The sequence below is a fragment of the Anolis carolinensis genome, chromosome 1 (genome assembly GCF_035594765.1).
Source record: "Anolis carolinensis isolate JA03-04 chromosome 1, rAnoCar3.1.pri, whole genome shotgun sequence".
Classification (NCBI taxonomy): domain Eukaryota; kingdom Metazoa; phylum Chordata; class Lepidosauria; order Squamata; family Dactyloidae; genus Anolis; species Anolis carolinensis.
In genome coordinates, this window is record NC_085841.1 from 263,903,561 (window position 1) to 263,919,119 (window position 15,559).

A 15,559-nucleotide genomic window follows, 5' to 3' on the forward strand; every position below is an offset into this window, starting at 1 on the left:
TATTGTCTGCCTGCATCCCTGCCAGTTGCCCACTGCTGCTTTAGTGGGTGCAGGTCTAGCTGACAGAAAGCAGCTACAAATTATGGATTAACAGCAGAAGTAGTCATTGTATAACACTCCAGATGTTGTTGATTTGTCACTCCAAGTATTCCCAGCCAACCCACTTGTCTGTGCTGGGATGTTGGAAACAGCAGAGCAATTATATATGAGAAGATGTACATAACCTACCCATGGTTAGGGAATAGGGTTACAGCCTGTGTTGGACGGGGTCGCACTCCCCCTGAAGACACAGGTTCGAAGTCTGGGTGTCCTCCTGGATTCATTGCTGAGCCTGGAGCCCCAGGTCTCAGCGGTGGCCAGGGGAGCATTCGCACAATTCAGACTTGTGCGCCAACTGCGCATGTTCCTTGGGAGGTCTGACTTGGCCATGGTGGTCCATGCTCTGGTTACATCCCATTTGGATTACTGCAACGCTCTCTACGTGGGGGTTGCCTTTGAAGACGGCCCGGAAGCTCTAACTAGTACAACGGGAGGCAACCAGATTAATAACTGGGGCGGCATGCAGGGAGCGTACCACCCCCCTGCTAAGCCAGCTCCACTGGCTGCTGATATGCTACCGAGCCCAATTCAAAGTGTTAATCTTGACCTATAAAGCCCTAAATTGTTCTGGCCCAATTTATTTATCCGAACGTATCTCCTCATATGAGCCAGCTAGATCCCTAAGATCATCTGTAGAGGCCCTGCTCTCGGTCCCGCCTGCCTCGTAGGCACAGCTGGTAGGAACGAGGGACAGGGCCTTCTCGGTAGTGGCTCGCTGGCTGTGGAACACGCTCCCCACAAATATCTGACAAGCCCCAACTCTTCTGGGTTTCTGAAAGGCTGTGAAAACATGGCTGTGTGCACAAGCTTTTAACGAGTAATACGATAACGTCGACATGGTCCGATTGAAGGTTATTAGACAAATGGATCTAATTTACATATGTTATAGTACTGATTATAAGTACTGTTTTTGTTTTATTATTATGTTCTTGGCATTAAATGTTGCCAACTGTTGTAAGCCGCCCTGAGTCCCCCCGGGTGAGAAGGGCGGGGTATAAATGCTGGAAATAAATAAATAAATAAATGGTTATTTATTTATTTACATTGTTTTATATCCCACTCTCTCTCCCTCATAGAAGGGACTCAGATCAGCTAGCAATTGGCAACCATTTGATGCCATTCAAACATAAGACAATATCAACTCAAAATACATAGCAATCACATATACAAAAATTAAAATGACAGTACATGGTAAGACAATATTAAAGCCAACAATATTTAAAACCAACTCCATCTCTAAGTCCATTGCCATTTAACATAGTTAGTCATTGTCTTCCCCAAAGGCTTCCTTCGAGAGAAAAGTTTTTATTTGCTTTCTGAAGGAGCCATTCTGATGTCCCTGGGGGGGGGGGGGGCTTCCAGAGCCAAGGAGCCACCATTGAGAAGACCCCCTGAGATGGAGAAGACCATACCTGAGATGGAGGTGGGACCGAGAGAAGGGCTTCTCCAGCATATTGTAGTGCTTGGGCAGGCTCATATCAGGAGATGCAATTGGATAGATAAGTTGGGCTTGAAGCATTCTGGGCTTTAAAGGTTAAAACCAATACTTTGAATTGGACCTGGAAGCAAACTGGTAGCCAGTAGAGCTGCCGCAATGGGTGATGGTGGTGGTGGTTGATCGTTCCCTGTATGGTACTCCAGTGAGCAGCCTGGCCGTGGATCTTTAAGCCAGCTGGAACTTCTGGATGGCCTCCAAGGTAGCCCTGAGTAGTTTAAAGTAATCTAGTCTGGATTACAGTAATCTAGTCAGGATGTGACAAGGGCATGGACCACTGTGGCCAGATCAAACTTCTCAAGATACTGGCGCAACTGGCACACAAGTTTTAATTGTGCAAAGGCTCCCCTGGCCACTGCCAACACCTGGGCCTCCAGGGTCAGTGATGAGTCCAGGAGAACACCCAAGCTGCAAATCAAAACTGGACAAGCAGTGCCCGAGTCACATCCATAGAAACTGTATTTAAATTCACCTCTTAAGTCAGAGCAGATCTGAGCGACTTTATCTGCAAAGTACCAAGCAAAAGCTTCATAGTAAGGTGCCTACTGGTCAGGGATCCCATTCAAAGAATTAGGATTCAAAAGTCCTCTGACCACCTGAAATAGCTCAGCTGGATGGTTCTCTGCAGTGTTGGCAGCATGGTTTACATTGAGCCAAGTGAATGTTCGTAAGTGAGCTTATGATATCTTGTCTTGTCTCATGAGAGAGTTTAGAAATTTGAGGTGCCTCTGATCAAATCAAGTGAGAACCAAGAGCACTGGCTCTTTATGGGTGGTGAAATGAAGTGATTAAATGCACCTCACTGCAAGGCTTACTGCTGAAGTTTCCCATGTAGGAAATGTGTCCATATAGCAAAGAGCTATGTGGTTCTCTCAATTTTTAAAAGTAGCTTACTTAGTACTAAATGTGCTTAAAATTTGCAAAGACATACTTCTGAAAGTGTTTTAAAATTGCTGTCATTTTATGTGTTTACCATAGTCTAAAATTGATCAGAATCCAATGACTGCTGGGACAAAATGCTCTGCAGTGTAGTGTCCTTTCCTGAATCAGAATAAATGATGTGCAGTTTTGTCTTAAATTGTTTGACTGTTTGCATCTTTTGAGCATAATATACATTATTGGTTGTCTCAGATCATCAGCATGGACTTTTGCTTTAATTCTGTTCCCAGTTATTTAATTCCTTGAGTGTTAGATGCCATTTAGATCAATTGGTTAGTGTAGATTAGATGTATTAATTCAGCACTGAGGGCATGTGTGCTAGAAAACTGAATGTAGAGGAAGATCTGTGAAAGTATAGTCAATAAAAAATATATGAAAATTTTATGTTGTTGCTGGCATTCCAGACTTTGAGGGGGCATATTGCTTTTTATGTTAGAGGACTGCGTTGTAGTGGGAAGGTTTTATTTGAGGATGAAGCTTCAGTTGTATTGTTGTGTGCCTCCAAGTTGTTTCTAACTTACAGCAATTGAGTTTATCATTGCTTTCTTCTGGGGCTGAGAGAACATGAGCTTGCCCAAGGTCACTCAGTGGGTGTCCAGAGTGGTACAGGAATTTGAATCCTGGCTTTCCAGCATTCAACACACAAAGCACTACACCATGCTGGCTCTGGTATTTCATTTTATCAGCTATGAATTTTGTATCACACTGCATATTTGAATGGCACTTCAGATAGGTCCCGTTTCCTAAGTACCTCACAATTTTAAACAGAAGAGAAAGACAAAAGGAAAGGAAGTATTGAAAAGAACAAGGAGAGAAGAGGGTTGATAAATGTACTTAAAACTTACTTACAGATGGGGATGTAGGATTAATCTGACCCTAGAAAGATTGCTGAAAGGCATGTGACAAGATGCATTCAAGTGAGCTGCAATATTAGTGAATGTAGAGAGCCACTTGGAAAATTCTCTGAAAGCCTGGCATCTCAGAAAGATGTTCTGTTTTCATTCTTCTATGCAAGAAGAATGCAAGGTCTTCTAAAACCTTGCTGTTGAAAAAAATACAATGTCTTTTGAATATGAGTATTGCAGCCATAAGAAATACAGATGTGATGCAAAAATTGGATTTAAACACTTTTATTTAGCAAGAAGAATGGTAAAGAAGAACTGTATGGGAAAATCACTGTATCCCTGGTTGGAAACTAGTGTGAAAGCATTGGGTAAGGCCTTCCCAACCCAAATTAACAATGACTCTACGTCGATGCTCCTCTGGGCCACCCTTTTCATGGTGTAAGGTTTAAGGTTATTTTGGGGGTTTGTAATATACGCCTTAGAAAACTGCTCCTATAAAATTCTTAACTCTGAAATTTTCCCCAAAAGTTTGCCTCCATTGCCACAATCTTTTGTACACTAATGCCAACCTGCAAGTCTCCTTGTGTTAAAATGTTTATGTCGTTTATGTCTAAATGTTATTTTATATTGAAAAAGGCTTCTCCTGCAATTTCAAAACCTCCACATTGGACCCAAAATGTGGCAAAATAGCTTTTATGGGCAAAAATAGTTTAAATATCTGTATACATATATCTGTATATAGTCAAAATAATTGGGAATGATTGGAGGGAGTAAAATAGCTTCTGGGTTGAATGTGAGTCATGGGCCACTTTTTCCCACCTTAATTTTTATTCCCCCGCCCCCCATATCACTGTTTCCAAAGGTCTCACAACTCCAGTCAGATGAGTAAAATGATCCTCAAAGTGATCCCTATCCTGACCACAGGTCTCATGTCCCTTAATTTATGCCATCAGAAATGTATTGGCCCCTCCTTCACTATCCAGACCCTGGTAACTACTTTGCTGTAGATTTCTATAATAAAACCTTTCTATCTCTTGAAAGCACTTACAGCTGGTCCCCAATATCCATTGATTCTACTTTCATGGATTGAATCATCCACACCTTGAAGACAGACAGACAGACAGAGTACATTTTGATTTTGCTATATTGTATAAGGGACACAGCTTTGCTACACCCTTGTATATAAAGGGATTTGAACATCCATGGATTCTGGTGTCCTCAGGCTGTCCTGGAACTAAGCACCAGCAGATACCAAGGGCCCACTACACAGATCAGCAAACCACTCAGTGATAGGACTAAGAACTAATAGTAGGACAGAAAATATCCTTTGTGCAGCAGATTTTGATTTCAGCCTAGAACTGTTTTTGTCCTATGCTTCAGAGAGAGACATAATATATTTGTTACCCAAACTGGTCCAGATTATTTTAAGTGGTTATGGCTGTTTAAAACCCTTGGTTAATTGAATGTCAGAAAGAATTACAGAGCTTGGTCAGTTGCAGGCAAGCATCTTAATTTTAAATGTTTATATTTCACTGGTACAAACATCAGTCTCCAAATCATATTTACTAGTACAGTAGCTAGAATAATTTAAACTCACTGTTGTTTTCTGTTTTTAATCTTGGTTATAAAGGAGACAGATGCAATTTTTAAATGAGTTACTCTATTACTGCCTCCATCCTTCACTAGAAAGGCTTTGTACAGACAGCAACAGACATTGCTGCAGACAGTAAGTGTGACATAGAAGATTACAGCTGTCTATCATGGGTGTGAGACACCAGGCTCCCAAGAGATTCAGGGGAATATCTCAGTGGTTTTTAACATACCTGTTTCTGAGTACCCAAGGTGGTCTTCCTAGCCAGGAACAAAGTATATACAGTAGAGTCTCACTTATCCAAGGCTCGCTTATCCAACATTCTGGATTATCCAACGCATTTTTGTAGTCAATGTTTACAATACATCATGATATTTTGGTGCTAAATTCGTAAATACAGTAATTACTACATAGCATTACTGTGTATTGAACTACTTTTTTCTGTCAAATTTGTTGTATAACATGATGTCTTTGTGCTTAATTTATAAAATCATAACCTAATTTGATGTTTAATAGGCTTCTCCTTAATGTCTCCTTATTATCCAGCATATTCGCTTATCCAACATTCTGCTGGCCCGTTTAGGTTGGATAAGTGAGACTCTACTGTACATAGCATCTAGAATACACATCTATTCTTATTTAGGTATAGTCCTGCAATTTGTGCTGGTCTGACATCTGAGCAAGAAAACCTATCTATGTATGTGTGCGTTCTTGCTCTTGTTCTTCCATTTAATACTGGAATGGTATTGGGAAATATTACAGTGGATTTTTTTTAGCGCTCAGTGGGGACAGACAAGGAACAGTGGGAATTCATTGTAATGCAGTAGTCTGCATCCATCATTCATGGCTTTACTTGAAATTTCATACATAATGTAAACAGTACATGTAAGAGAACAAGCTCCAACAGTAATATCAGCTCTTTCTCATGATAAATCATCCCATCTCACATTCCTGTTTGAGACCCAGATTCTGCATGTGAGCCTCCTCCCGCCGGGTTATATTTGTGGGGATGGGGACCCACATATTAGCATGTGGCAAGGTCAGCATTTGACAGACCAAAAAGGCTTATTGAGGATGTTGAATATCTGGGTTGTCACTTGGGAGATGTAGCTGATGCTTTTTCTCTCAACATTCAGGGTCTACCCATTATCTGGGTAAATTGTACAGTTTGGAGAAAAAAACCCCAAAGAATGATACTCCCACTGTTTGCAAACAGGAGTGGAGGGGGGATGGAACCAAAGAAATATACAGATATATTACTGAATTTAACGTAACTTATGCTGGATTATTCAACATATATGCGGCTTAATTTTTTTTGAAGAGATTCTGTGTTTTGAGAAATGATTCCGTGCTTTGCATGGAAAGCAGAACTTCACCAGCTAAAAGCCTTTTATATCACTGTATCCCATTCCTGGGAAAAGCTTTACTTGTTGAATTTCTTCCTTGTTTGCAGCTGCTAAAGGCCGCTTTCAGTCCTTTAATAACTCTAATCAGATATGCGGAGGAGCAGATGGCTGAGAATGGGGGAGAAGGGAAGCAGAAGAGATATAAAGGTATTTACTGTTGAGGATTATTGTTGGGAGGGGCAGAGTTATATTCTTTACTTTGTGTGTATGTGTATGAATATTTGTAGGTTTGCTTCCTTTATAAACTTTGACCAGCAAAACCGGTGTGAAATATAAAAGTACAAATAAAAAAAAACCTAGTAGTAAACATGGCATGTTAATTTATTTTGCTGTGGAGAGCTACCAAGCCAACACTATCTGAAGCTTTGCTTGAAATGGAGTGGCAAAATCTGCCCTCATTTAGGATGACAATTAAAAGGTCAGCGCTTATCCATAGGAAGTTGGATTTGAGGGCTGATCTCCATCTGGGATCCTTATGCTAGGCCCCAATGCTTGGAAATACACGGCAGGGGAGCACCACTAAATGAGGGCAGGGATGTGTTACATGGTAGGGTCCAGCTGTTGAATCTGGGCAGTGCCTCCTTGATTACTTTTCCTTGAGTTTCAGAGGACAAATGAAGGTGACTCTACTGGGAAATGATGCTCAAAGACCGGTGAATTCTCATGGCCCCTATTAAATACTATGTTTTAACTTCATTTATATACATTTCATTTGTAGCCAGCCATGTGAAGGATGTTGATAGTTCATTTAGTTCTGCTGAATGAGTTCTTTATGAGGTTGACAATCCCTGTCAGTCTGTAATTGCAGATTAATGGAATGCTGTATATCTTTATGAAGTTCTGTTTTACTAGAATATGCAGCACACATGTGTTTGTCGCTGGGATGCATTTCTTTTCCCATTCAGTGGCTTAAGAGTAAACAAAAGCAAACAAACCAATAATGATAATCACAGTGTAAATCGATGAAAAATATACAACAAATGTACCTTGCTTAAAGTATAAATGATATTGTATAAACAATTATATCGTGAAAAAATATATAATAACCTTACATTAACTGCTCTGAAGGAGTTTATAATGATTCCCCTCTACACACACATTGTTGTTGTGGGGGTAGTATTATTGTACATAGTAAACATATAGGATGATACAGTATGTTGTATAGCCCTCTAAAGAAAAAAATACAGAGAAAGGACACTCATACAAAAAGGATTAGTATTAAACAAATTACTCAGTTTTGTACCCAAGGAACATATACAGCGTGGAAGATATTTGACAGCTGGGTATGCTGTCTGAATTTAAAATAGCATTAAAGACCAGTTTCTTCTCACAGGCTTATCCAGATGGTTTATAAATTGAGAGTTTTAAAATTTTGGTTTTATTGTTTTAATACATATGATTTTTAACTGATGTTAAAGCTCTTTTATTTGGTTGTATATTTTAATTGGAGTTTCATGTTTTAATTGTGTTATTTGTCAGTTCATTCCTGTATTTTAATCTGCTGTTGCCTGCCTTGATCCATAGGGAGAGGTAAGAAAATTATTATTATTATTATTATTATTATTTACTTATGTATTTATATTCAACCCTTCTCACTCTGAAGGACTTAGGGTGGATCACAGAACACATATATGGCAAACATTCAATGCCGTTATACACAGACAGGACAGACAACAGTATAGATAAGAGGTATATAGGCATTTTCCCATCTTCGGCATCCTGGAGGTTGTGCTTGATTCTGGCCAAGGGGGGAGGGAAGGTTGCTGTCACTCCATCCTCCATGTCAAAGAGCCCTCTTCATAGACACCCTCCTTTTTTGATCGCTGGCATTTTTCTGGTATTTCATCATGGTGCTATTAAAATACCTCTCCGCATAAATGGTACCTGTATATCTAACAATGCTGCATTGTGTGGTATCCCCCTGCTCAGCATCCTGTAACTCTAGAGGACAGCTTTCTCACAAATTATGAATTTAATTGGGAGATAGCCTGAATATTCTGAAGGCAATGAATCCCATCTGATCTTGGAAGCTAAGCAGGGACAGGCCTGGTTAGTACTGGGAAGGGGAACTGCCAAGGAAAAATATGTTATATTAACTGTATTTTAGAAGAAAATAGTAGCATATCTCTCTGCGTGTTAATTGTCTAGGAAATCTCTGTGAAATGCATGGGGTCGCCATGAGTCAACTGGTGATTTGAGAGTTGGTATACACCTATTTGTGAGCATAATCAACCATTTCAGGATTTGATCAGAGGTGAGGGGAGTCTTACATCTATCCTCCATATGGTTTGTGGAGTATCTTGAGACAGAATTAGTGAAAGATTAAAGATGTATTTTTGTAGGGTTTCCATAATCTGAGTGCTGCCCCCCTCCCAAAGTCTGCCCCAATTTAATATTTATACCAAGTATTGCTCAGTTCACTAGGTTTACCATCTGCCTTTCTGTATAATCCAGAGGAAATTAAATAGAGCTCATGGAAAGTTATGCTTGTAATAGTTTAATAGAAAAAGATGGGTTTCTAGAAACTATGCTGAAGCTACTACAGTGTGCTTGAAAACCTTCACTTGTTCTATTTGATTGCCATTATTTGACCATTTATGTGTCTGCAAGTGCCTATGAAAAAATCACTATTTTAGCTTGGAGTAATTAATACAAAGATGCTCTTAAGAGTAATTAGCCCTAAACTTTTAAAATTACCTTTGGGGGCTCAGCTGGATACCTGAAAATAATGCCATATTGGAATGTAGGAGGATCTAGAGCCATATACAGTAGAGTCTCACTTATCCAAGCCTCGCTTATCCAAGCCTCTGGATAATCCAAGCCATTTTTGTAGTCAATGTTTTCAATATATCATGATATTTTGGTGCTAAATTCGTAAATACAGTAATTACAACATAACATTACTGCGTATTGAACTACTTTTTCTGTCAAATTTGTTGTATAGCATGAAGTTTTGGTGCTTAACTTGTAAAATCATAACCTAATTTGATGTTTAATAGGCTTTTCCTTAATCCCTCCTTATTATCCAAGATATTCGCTTATCCAAGCTTCTGCTGGCCCGTTTAGCTTGGATAAGTGAGACTCTACTGTAATTTGAAAAAAGGACTGAGGATTATGACATGTATTTTACCATGAGATTGCATAGATGTTTAAAAGAAAGGAAGCCAACAAATGGACATGATTAACACCATGATACATTAACACCATTTTGACATTTTTGCTGCCATTTTAAATTAAAAATATTTTTGCATAGGAAGGGTTTTATCAATGTTTAAGGTTGCATTGGTAATCAAGATAGAATGACAATGTATGGATATGTAAAATAAAACACGTTTTAAAGATAACTATATATCCAGTAGTCTCAGAGATATTTTGAAAAATATGTATTCAGATCTGTGAACCTTTATCAGTGCTGGACTACAATTACTATATACATTTGAAAATAACACCTATTAAACACTGTGAAATTCATTTTCAGATTAAGCTCCACTGCCCTTTGGATTCTGCTGCATGTTGCATTTTGTTCCCATTCTACTTCCTATCTATAAGATGCAAAATCTGCAAATACAAGATACAAGTTTTCTCAAAAACATTTAGAGATTTTAATTATCGAAGGGACTGTAATAAAGCGTTGGGTCTATAAAATGTCCCCCATTTCAAAAGCTATCCCTTTTGGTAATAAATGTTCCATTGTAGTGAGCAAATAAGCACAGATTTTAATTGAGTTGTCCAGTAGACTAATGATCCCTTAATTCTTGAGATTTACTATGTTTCCATGGCTCTGTATTGGAATTCTTATGGTGGATGTCTATCTATTAGTAAGCAAGTCCATAACAGTGATAGCAAATAATTTAATCCAGAGGAGACCTTGCACATTTCTGTGTTATTCCTTATAATCTCTGAATTTGCCCTCAATTTATTTCAGCCTGTCAGCCAAGGCTCAGTAAAGACATATGGAGGGTAAAGGGGGAGCAAAAGATCACAGCACTATAATAAAGAGAAGCTGTTGGTTCCAGACAAGGATTGTCTCCCTTCTTTTTCCTAAGGGGAATATAAAACATAATGGAAGAAAATGAAGTTAACATTCTTGACATTAGCTGTGTACTGTAGTTACTGCTTTGAAGGGAAGCCTTTCAGGAGACTTAGGTGTGGGGTATTAGAAAAGACAGCAAGTGGAAATGGATTAGTGCAAATCTTTCTCTCAGTTGCTTATATCTATGCTACTGTAGGTGAAGTCTTGCATCCTTCAGTTCTTATTGAGTTTTAAATCTGTGTTTATCATTTTGATGTATGATTCAATCTCTTTATGTTCTCCTTTCTTCTTATCTAACTTGTAAAAAACTTCTTCCGTTGAAATTGATAATGGGGTTTTTGGACATAGTTTAATTTTGTACTTGATCCAGTATGGCTCATCTTATAAAATGTTGATGAAAATCTGCATGTACTTTTGCTTTTTGGTACAATACATAGGCATGCCATCTAAAACATAAATCATGACCATCTAATTTCTTAAGGTTAGCCAATCTTTGACCCAAACTAGTAAGCATGTCTCAAAGTACAATTTCAGGTTTGTTTGTTTCTTTTTTAAAATTAATTTGATTTATTGATACTTTCTTCTAATATGGGGCTCAAGGTGGATTACTCCAGATTTAAATAAGATGCAACCAAAATTCCAATGACAAGAAAGTAATTAAATTAGCTGTCATATTTGAACACCAATATTTTAAACAGTATAAAAAATAGTTTAGTAACATTATAGAGTAGAACCCAGTAAGGATTAAAAGTATACCACACAAGTCAATGTGTTCATCACCAAATGCCTGTTTAGAAACCCATTGCCTAGGCAGCATGGTGTAGTGGTTTGCATGTTTCACTAGGTCACTGGGAGATCAGAATTTGAATCCTCACTCAGCCATAGCAAGCTATTGGGTAATCTTGGGCAAGTTGCATTCTTTCAGCAAAAGAGGAGGACTAAGGTAAAACACCTCTGAACAAATCTTATTAAAAAAAAAACCCCATGTAATAGGTTTCCCTTAGGGCTTCCATGAGTTAGAAATAGCAATAAATACACTGCACTGTCAAAACTGTCACTGTACCATCCTTGTGCAAAATCTCCAGTCTTTATATTATTGATCTCTGGCTGGCATCCCATTGGTATTCCCAACTACAGTGGATTTTTTTCATGTCAGGTGCAACTTGAGAAACTGCAAATCACTTCTGGTGTGAGAGAACTGGCCGTCTGCAAGGATGTTGCCCAGGGGATGCCGGGATGTTTTGATGTTTTTACCATATTTGTGGGAGGTTTCTCTCATGTCCACGGTAGTTGGGAATACCAGAAGGAGCTGGAGATGACAGAGGGAGCTCATTTGCGCTCTCTCCGGGTTGAATTCGAACTGGCAACTTTCAGGTCAGCAACCCAACCTTCAAGTTATCAGTCTTGCTGGCACAAGGGTTTATCCCATTGCTCCACCAGGGACTCCTACTACAGTGGATGTATTCAGTTAATTGTTGAATGAGTCAACATGTAAGTTAATCCCCTTGACTGACTGAGTCTATTGGAGCCCCCAGATGGCGTAGTGGACTAAGTGACTGGAAGGCTGGGTTGCTGACCTGAAAGTTGCCAGGTTCGAATCCCACCTGGGGAGAGTGCGGATGAGCTCCCTCTATCAGCTCCAGCTCCATGCGGGGACATGAGAGAAGCCGCCTCCCACAAGGATGGTAAAACATCAAAACATCCGGGCGTCCCCTGGGCAACGTCCTTGCAGACGGCCAATTCTCTCACTCCAGAAGCAACTTCGGTTGCTCCTGACACGAAAAAAACAAACAAAAAACTGAGTCTATTGTAACTAGAAACAGTTTAGACACACATTTCTACACATTATCACAGTCCATGTCTCCTTTTATGGATGGTGTCCATATTTCATTTACACATTCTTCACAGTTGTATCTTTTGTGTTTACTGTACTTGAAAAAATTATGTTCAGACTGAACAGACTGATGGTCTTTGAGAAATATGCATTGCATTGTGTTGTCGAAGGCTTTCATGGCCGGGATCACAGGGTTGTTGTATGTCTTTCGGGCTGTGTGGCCATGTTCCAGAAGCATTCTCTCCTGACGTTTCGCCCACATCTATGGCAGGCATCCTCAGAGGATGCCTGCCATAGATGTGGGCGAAACGTCAGGAGAGAATGCTTCTGGAACATGGCCACACAGCCCGAAAGACATACAACAACCATGCACTGCATTGCTTTAGGATTTTCCTGGCTTTCTTTGCTAAGTGTGGGTAATGGTCTGTAGGATAAAATAATGAGATTTATGTCTGCATTGTATCAATCCAACAACAGGATCTTTGATTATTTTTTTTTAGTATAAAATACCTTTTTCATTTCTTTCTTTATGCAATAAGCTGCCAGTTAGAATTGAAAAAGATATATTGGTAAAATAGATTTGCAGTCAAAGCAACATTTGTAATACTGCAATGTGCTGAGATAAACTCTGTAGTAATCAGGGCTGGATATAAAAAGCCTTTTCTCAACAAAAGCTGCCGCCGCTATCATTACCTTTCACCTCTTGAGAACAGGAACTTGTGTCCTGTAAGATTCAAAAGTATTTCAAATGGATCTTGTTAAGAAAAGATTGCTAAGAAAGAAAATACTTGTTTCGATTGTTTTTCAGTGGTGTGGCTACCACCAACCTTCCTTGCTACCACATTTTGAATCATATCTCTGTTCCTCACATTGTGCAGCTGCTATGATTAATTTCACCTGAAGTTCTACAGACTGAGTGCTTTTCCTCTTCTTCAAAATGTGTACCATTATTTAAACCAATAGGAAAAGTTTGTAAGAAATATGCAGCTAGATCAGAGCCAAATTTCTGGCACAGGTTCAGGTGTTTTGTATGTTAAGTGAAGATAAATATGACAGTTTTATTATAATGGTTGCAGTATTGCTTGTTTATGTGATACTGTTACACATTATCTAATGTGCTATTATAACTGTTCAAATGTTTAGGTGAACTGAGACAGCTCTTGATCATTCAGGGTGAATTAGTTAGATGACATGTAGTAAACTGGCTAAATTGTTAACATAGATTTGGTTATCCACTGGCATGTATAGGCTAGAGTAATAGTAGAGGCAGGTATGAAAATATAGAGCCTTTACTGGATAGCTTTGTACTACTGACTAGTGCTTGTATATGGACTAGATAGCTGACTTTTGCTGAAATCCTTGGTATGCGAATGAGCTATTTCAGGCATCCCTTCTTTAGATTTTAATTCCAGCCAAATGAATAACTTCCCTTGCCCTCCTAAAGGCAGGACTATAAACTGATCTAAATTCTCTGAGCAGCTGAACATTAATAGCCGTTGTTGCTAGAAGAGCCAATCAGTCAAGATGTTCCACTGTTACAAGCCTAATGAAATACCAATGTTTTGTGGCTGCAAACTGGCATGGAAAGGAAATATCAATTACAGAATGATTTCATATCTTTTGATTGTCCTGGTTTGGCAATTAATCCCCTGTCATCCCACTTTTTCAACTGTTTTAAAAATGTCCCAGATTCTCCTTTAGTTCTCAGCTTACTTCATTTGCTGCAAGCTCAATTCAATAAGTAATCTGTGCTTAGTTAACTCAAGTGTGCAAAAAGGAGAGCAAAGAATCATGCCCTTCCCTATAGACTCAGGCTAAAGCAAACTGCTACAGCCTCTGGTATTTTGTGTCTTCTTCCCCATTATCAACTTTTGCCCTCTTGGCCACACTCTGATGTTGCTTGACTGCATGTGGCCCAGGTTTCATCAACATGTGAAATGTTGGAAAGTATGCAATTGAGCTACCACCCTTCATAATGGTTAAAAGCAAATAAATGAATAGGTTAGTTCATCTAGATTGGGCAACTTATGACCTTTTAAGTCAGTGGTTCTCAACCTGTGGGTCCCCAGGTGTTTTGAACTACAGCTCCCAGAAATCCCAGCCAATTTACCAACTGTTAGGATTTCTGGGAGTTGAAGGCCAAAACATCTGGGACCCACAGATTGAGAACCACAGCTTTAAGTGCTATTTGGATTTCTATCAGTCCTGGCCTACAGAGGCAGTTGTGTGTGTAGGGGGAAGTTGGAATCATTGTCCAATCACATCCAGAGGGCTACAGATTGTTTATCCATGATTATCTATATTGAGATCCAATCTCTAGTTTGTGATAGTTGGGAGAAATAACCACCAGTCACAGATTCTAAGTATTTAAGGTTGTAGCGTAGGGCCTCTTACCTACAGTCCAGTTTCACTTATCTATGTTCCAAGAAACATTTCCCCCTTTGGAAGTGTTTGTTGGCCCCTGTAGTTTCTGCAGGGGGGTTCTATGGTATATGTCTGTTCCAAGTATAGTCAAAACACCAGGCTCACTTATATGCATTTTTAGAAACCCACTGAGAGACTTGGAATGAATTCACTGTGGATACAGGTACTTTACTGCTAAGCATATTTCTTTAGAAGGAAATCCTACTGAGATAAATAGGACATCCAATTAATATTGCAGCCTTAAATAGCTAGGAACTAGTTCTCGTTGCTTTAGACTATTGTGTCTAGGAATGGGCGTCCTCTTACAGTTGAAACATTTGGACACATAATAATTCAACCAATTTTTAGCTATTCTCAAGAAGCGATATGAAAGTGAACACACAGGATTGCAATGTTGCTTCCCAGCATGATTGTTTTTTTTACATTCTGAGAGAAGAAAGAACATATGGAACATACTAAAATGGAGAACTCTTTCGTGTTATGGTGAATCTAGATGGTCATATGAGAAGAAGGTTGTCTTGCTGCTTGTTCCCCAGATTACTATGGCCATTGTGGGGAATAAACAGAGAAGTAATTGACAGAAAATACATAAAATACAAAGTAAGCTGTATAATACAGGCAGTCCCCAAGTTACAAACAAGATAGGTTCTGTAGGTTTGTTCTAAAGTTGAATTTGTATGTCAGTTGGAACAGGTAGATTTTTAAAGTGTAACTCCAGCCAAATAGATAGATAGATAGATAGATAGATAGATAGATAGATAGATAGAGTGTTTAGCTTTGGATAGCATAGGGAAGGGTTAATACCCCTGTGGTGTTTGTTTTTCTGTCTGTGCCCCTGTTCATGAGATTTCACCTCACTTTCTGTCCCTGTGATTACTGGATTTTGAAAAATC

At 39.1% G+C, this 15,559-nt stretch overlaps 1 protein-coding gene across 7 annotated transcripts in view; it reads left to right on the top strand.

The window, feature by feature from the left end:
* tspan4 (tetraspanin 4) overlaps positions 1-15,559 on the top strand; it is a 747,849-nt gene that overhangs the window by 270,320 nt on the left and 461,970 nt on the right. For 2 of the 7 annotated variants that reach the window (XM_008108423.3, XM_016990758.2), the window contains exon 3: positions 6,423-6,522. The exons of 4 other annotated variants lie outside the window; for them this stretch is intronic. In XM_008108423.3, the coding sequence (XP_008106630.1) occupies positions 6,480-6,522 (43 nt within the window). In that variant the 5' untranslated portion in view covers positions 6,423-6,479. Of the gene's footprint in view, positions 1-6,422; positions 6,523-7,886; positions 7,906-15,559 lie in introns of those variants that run through there. One more of the 7 variants, XM_008108466.3, reaches the window with a different exon arrangement.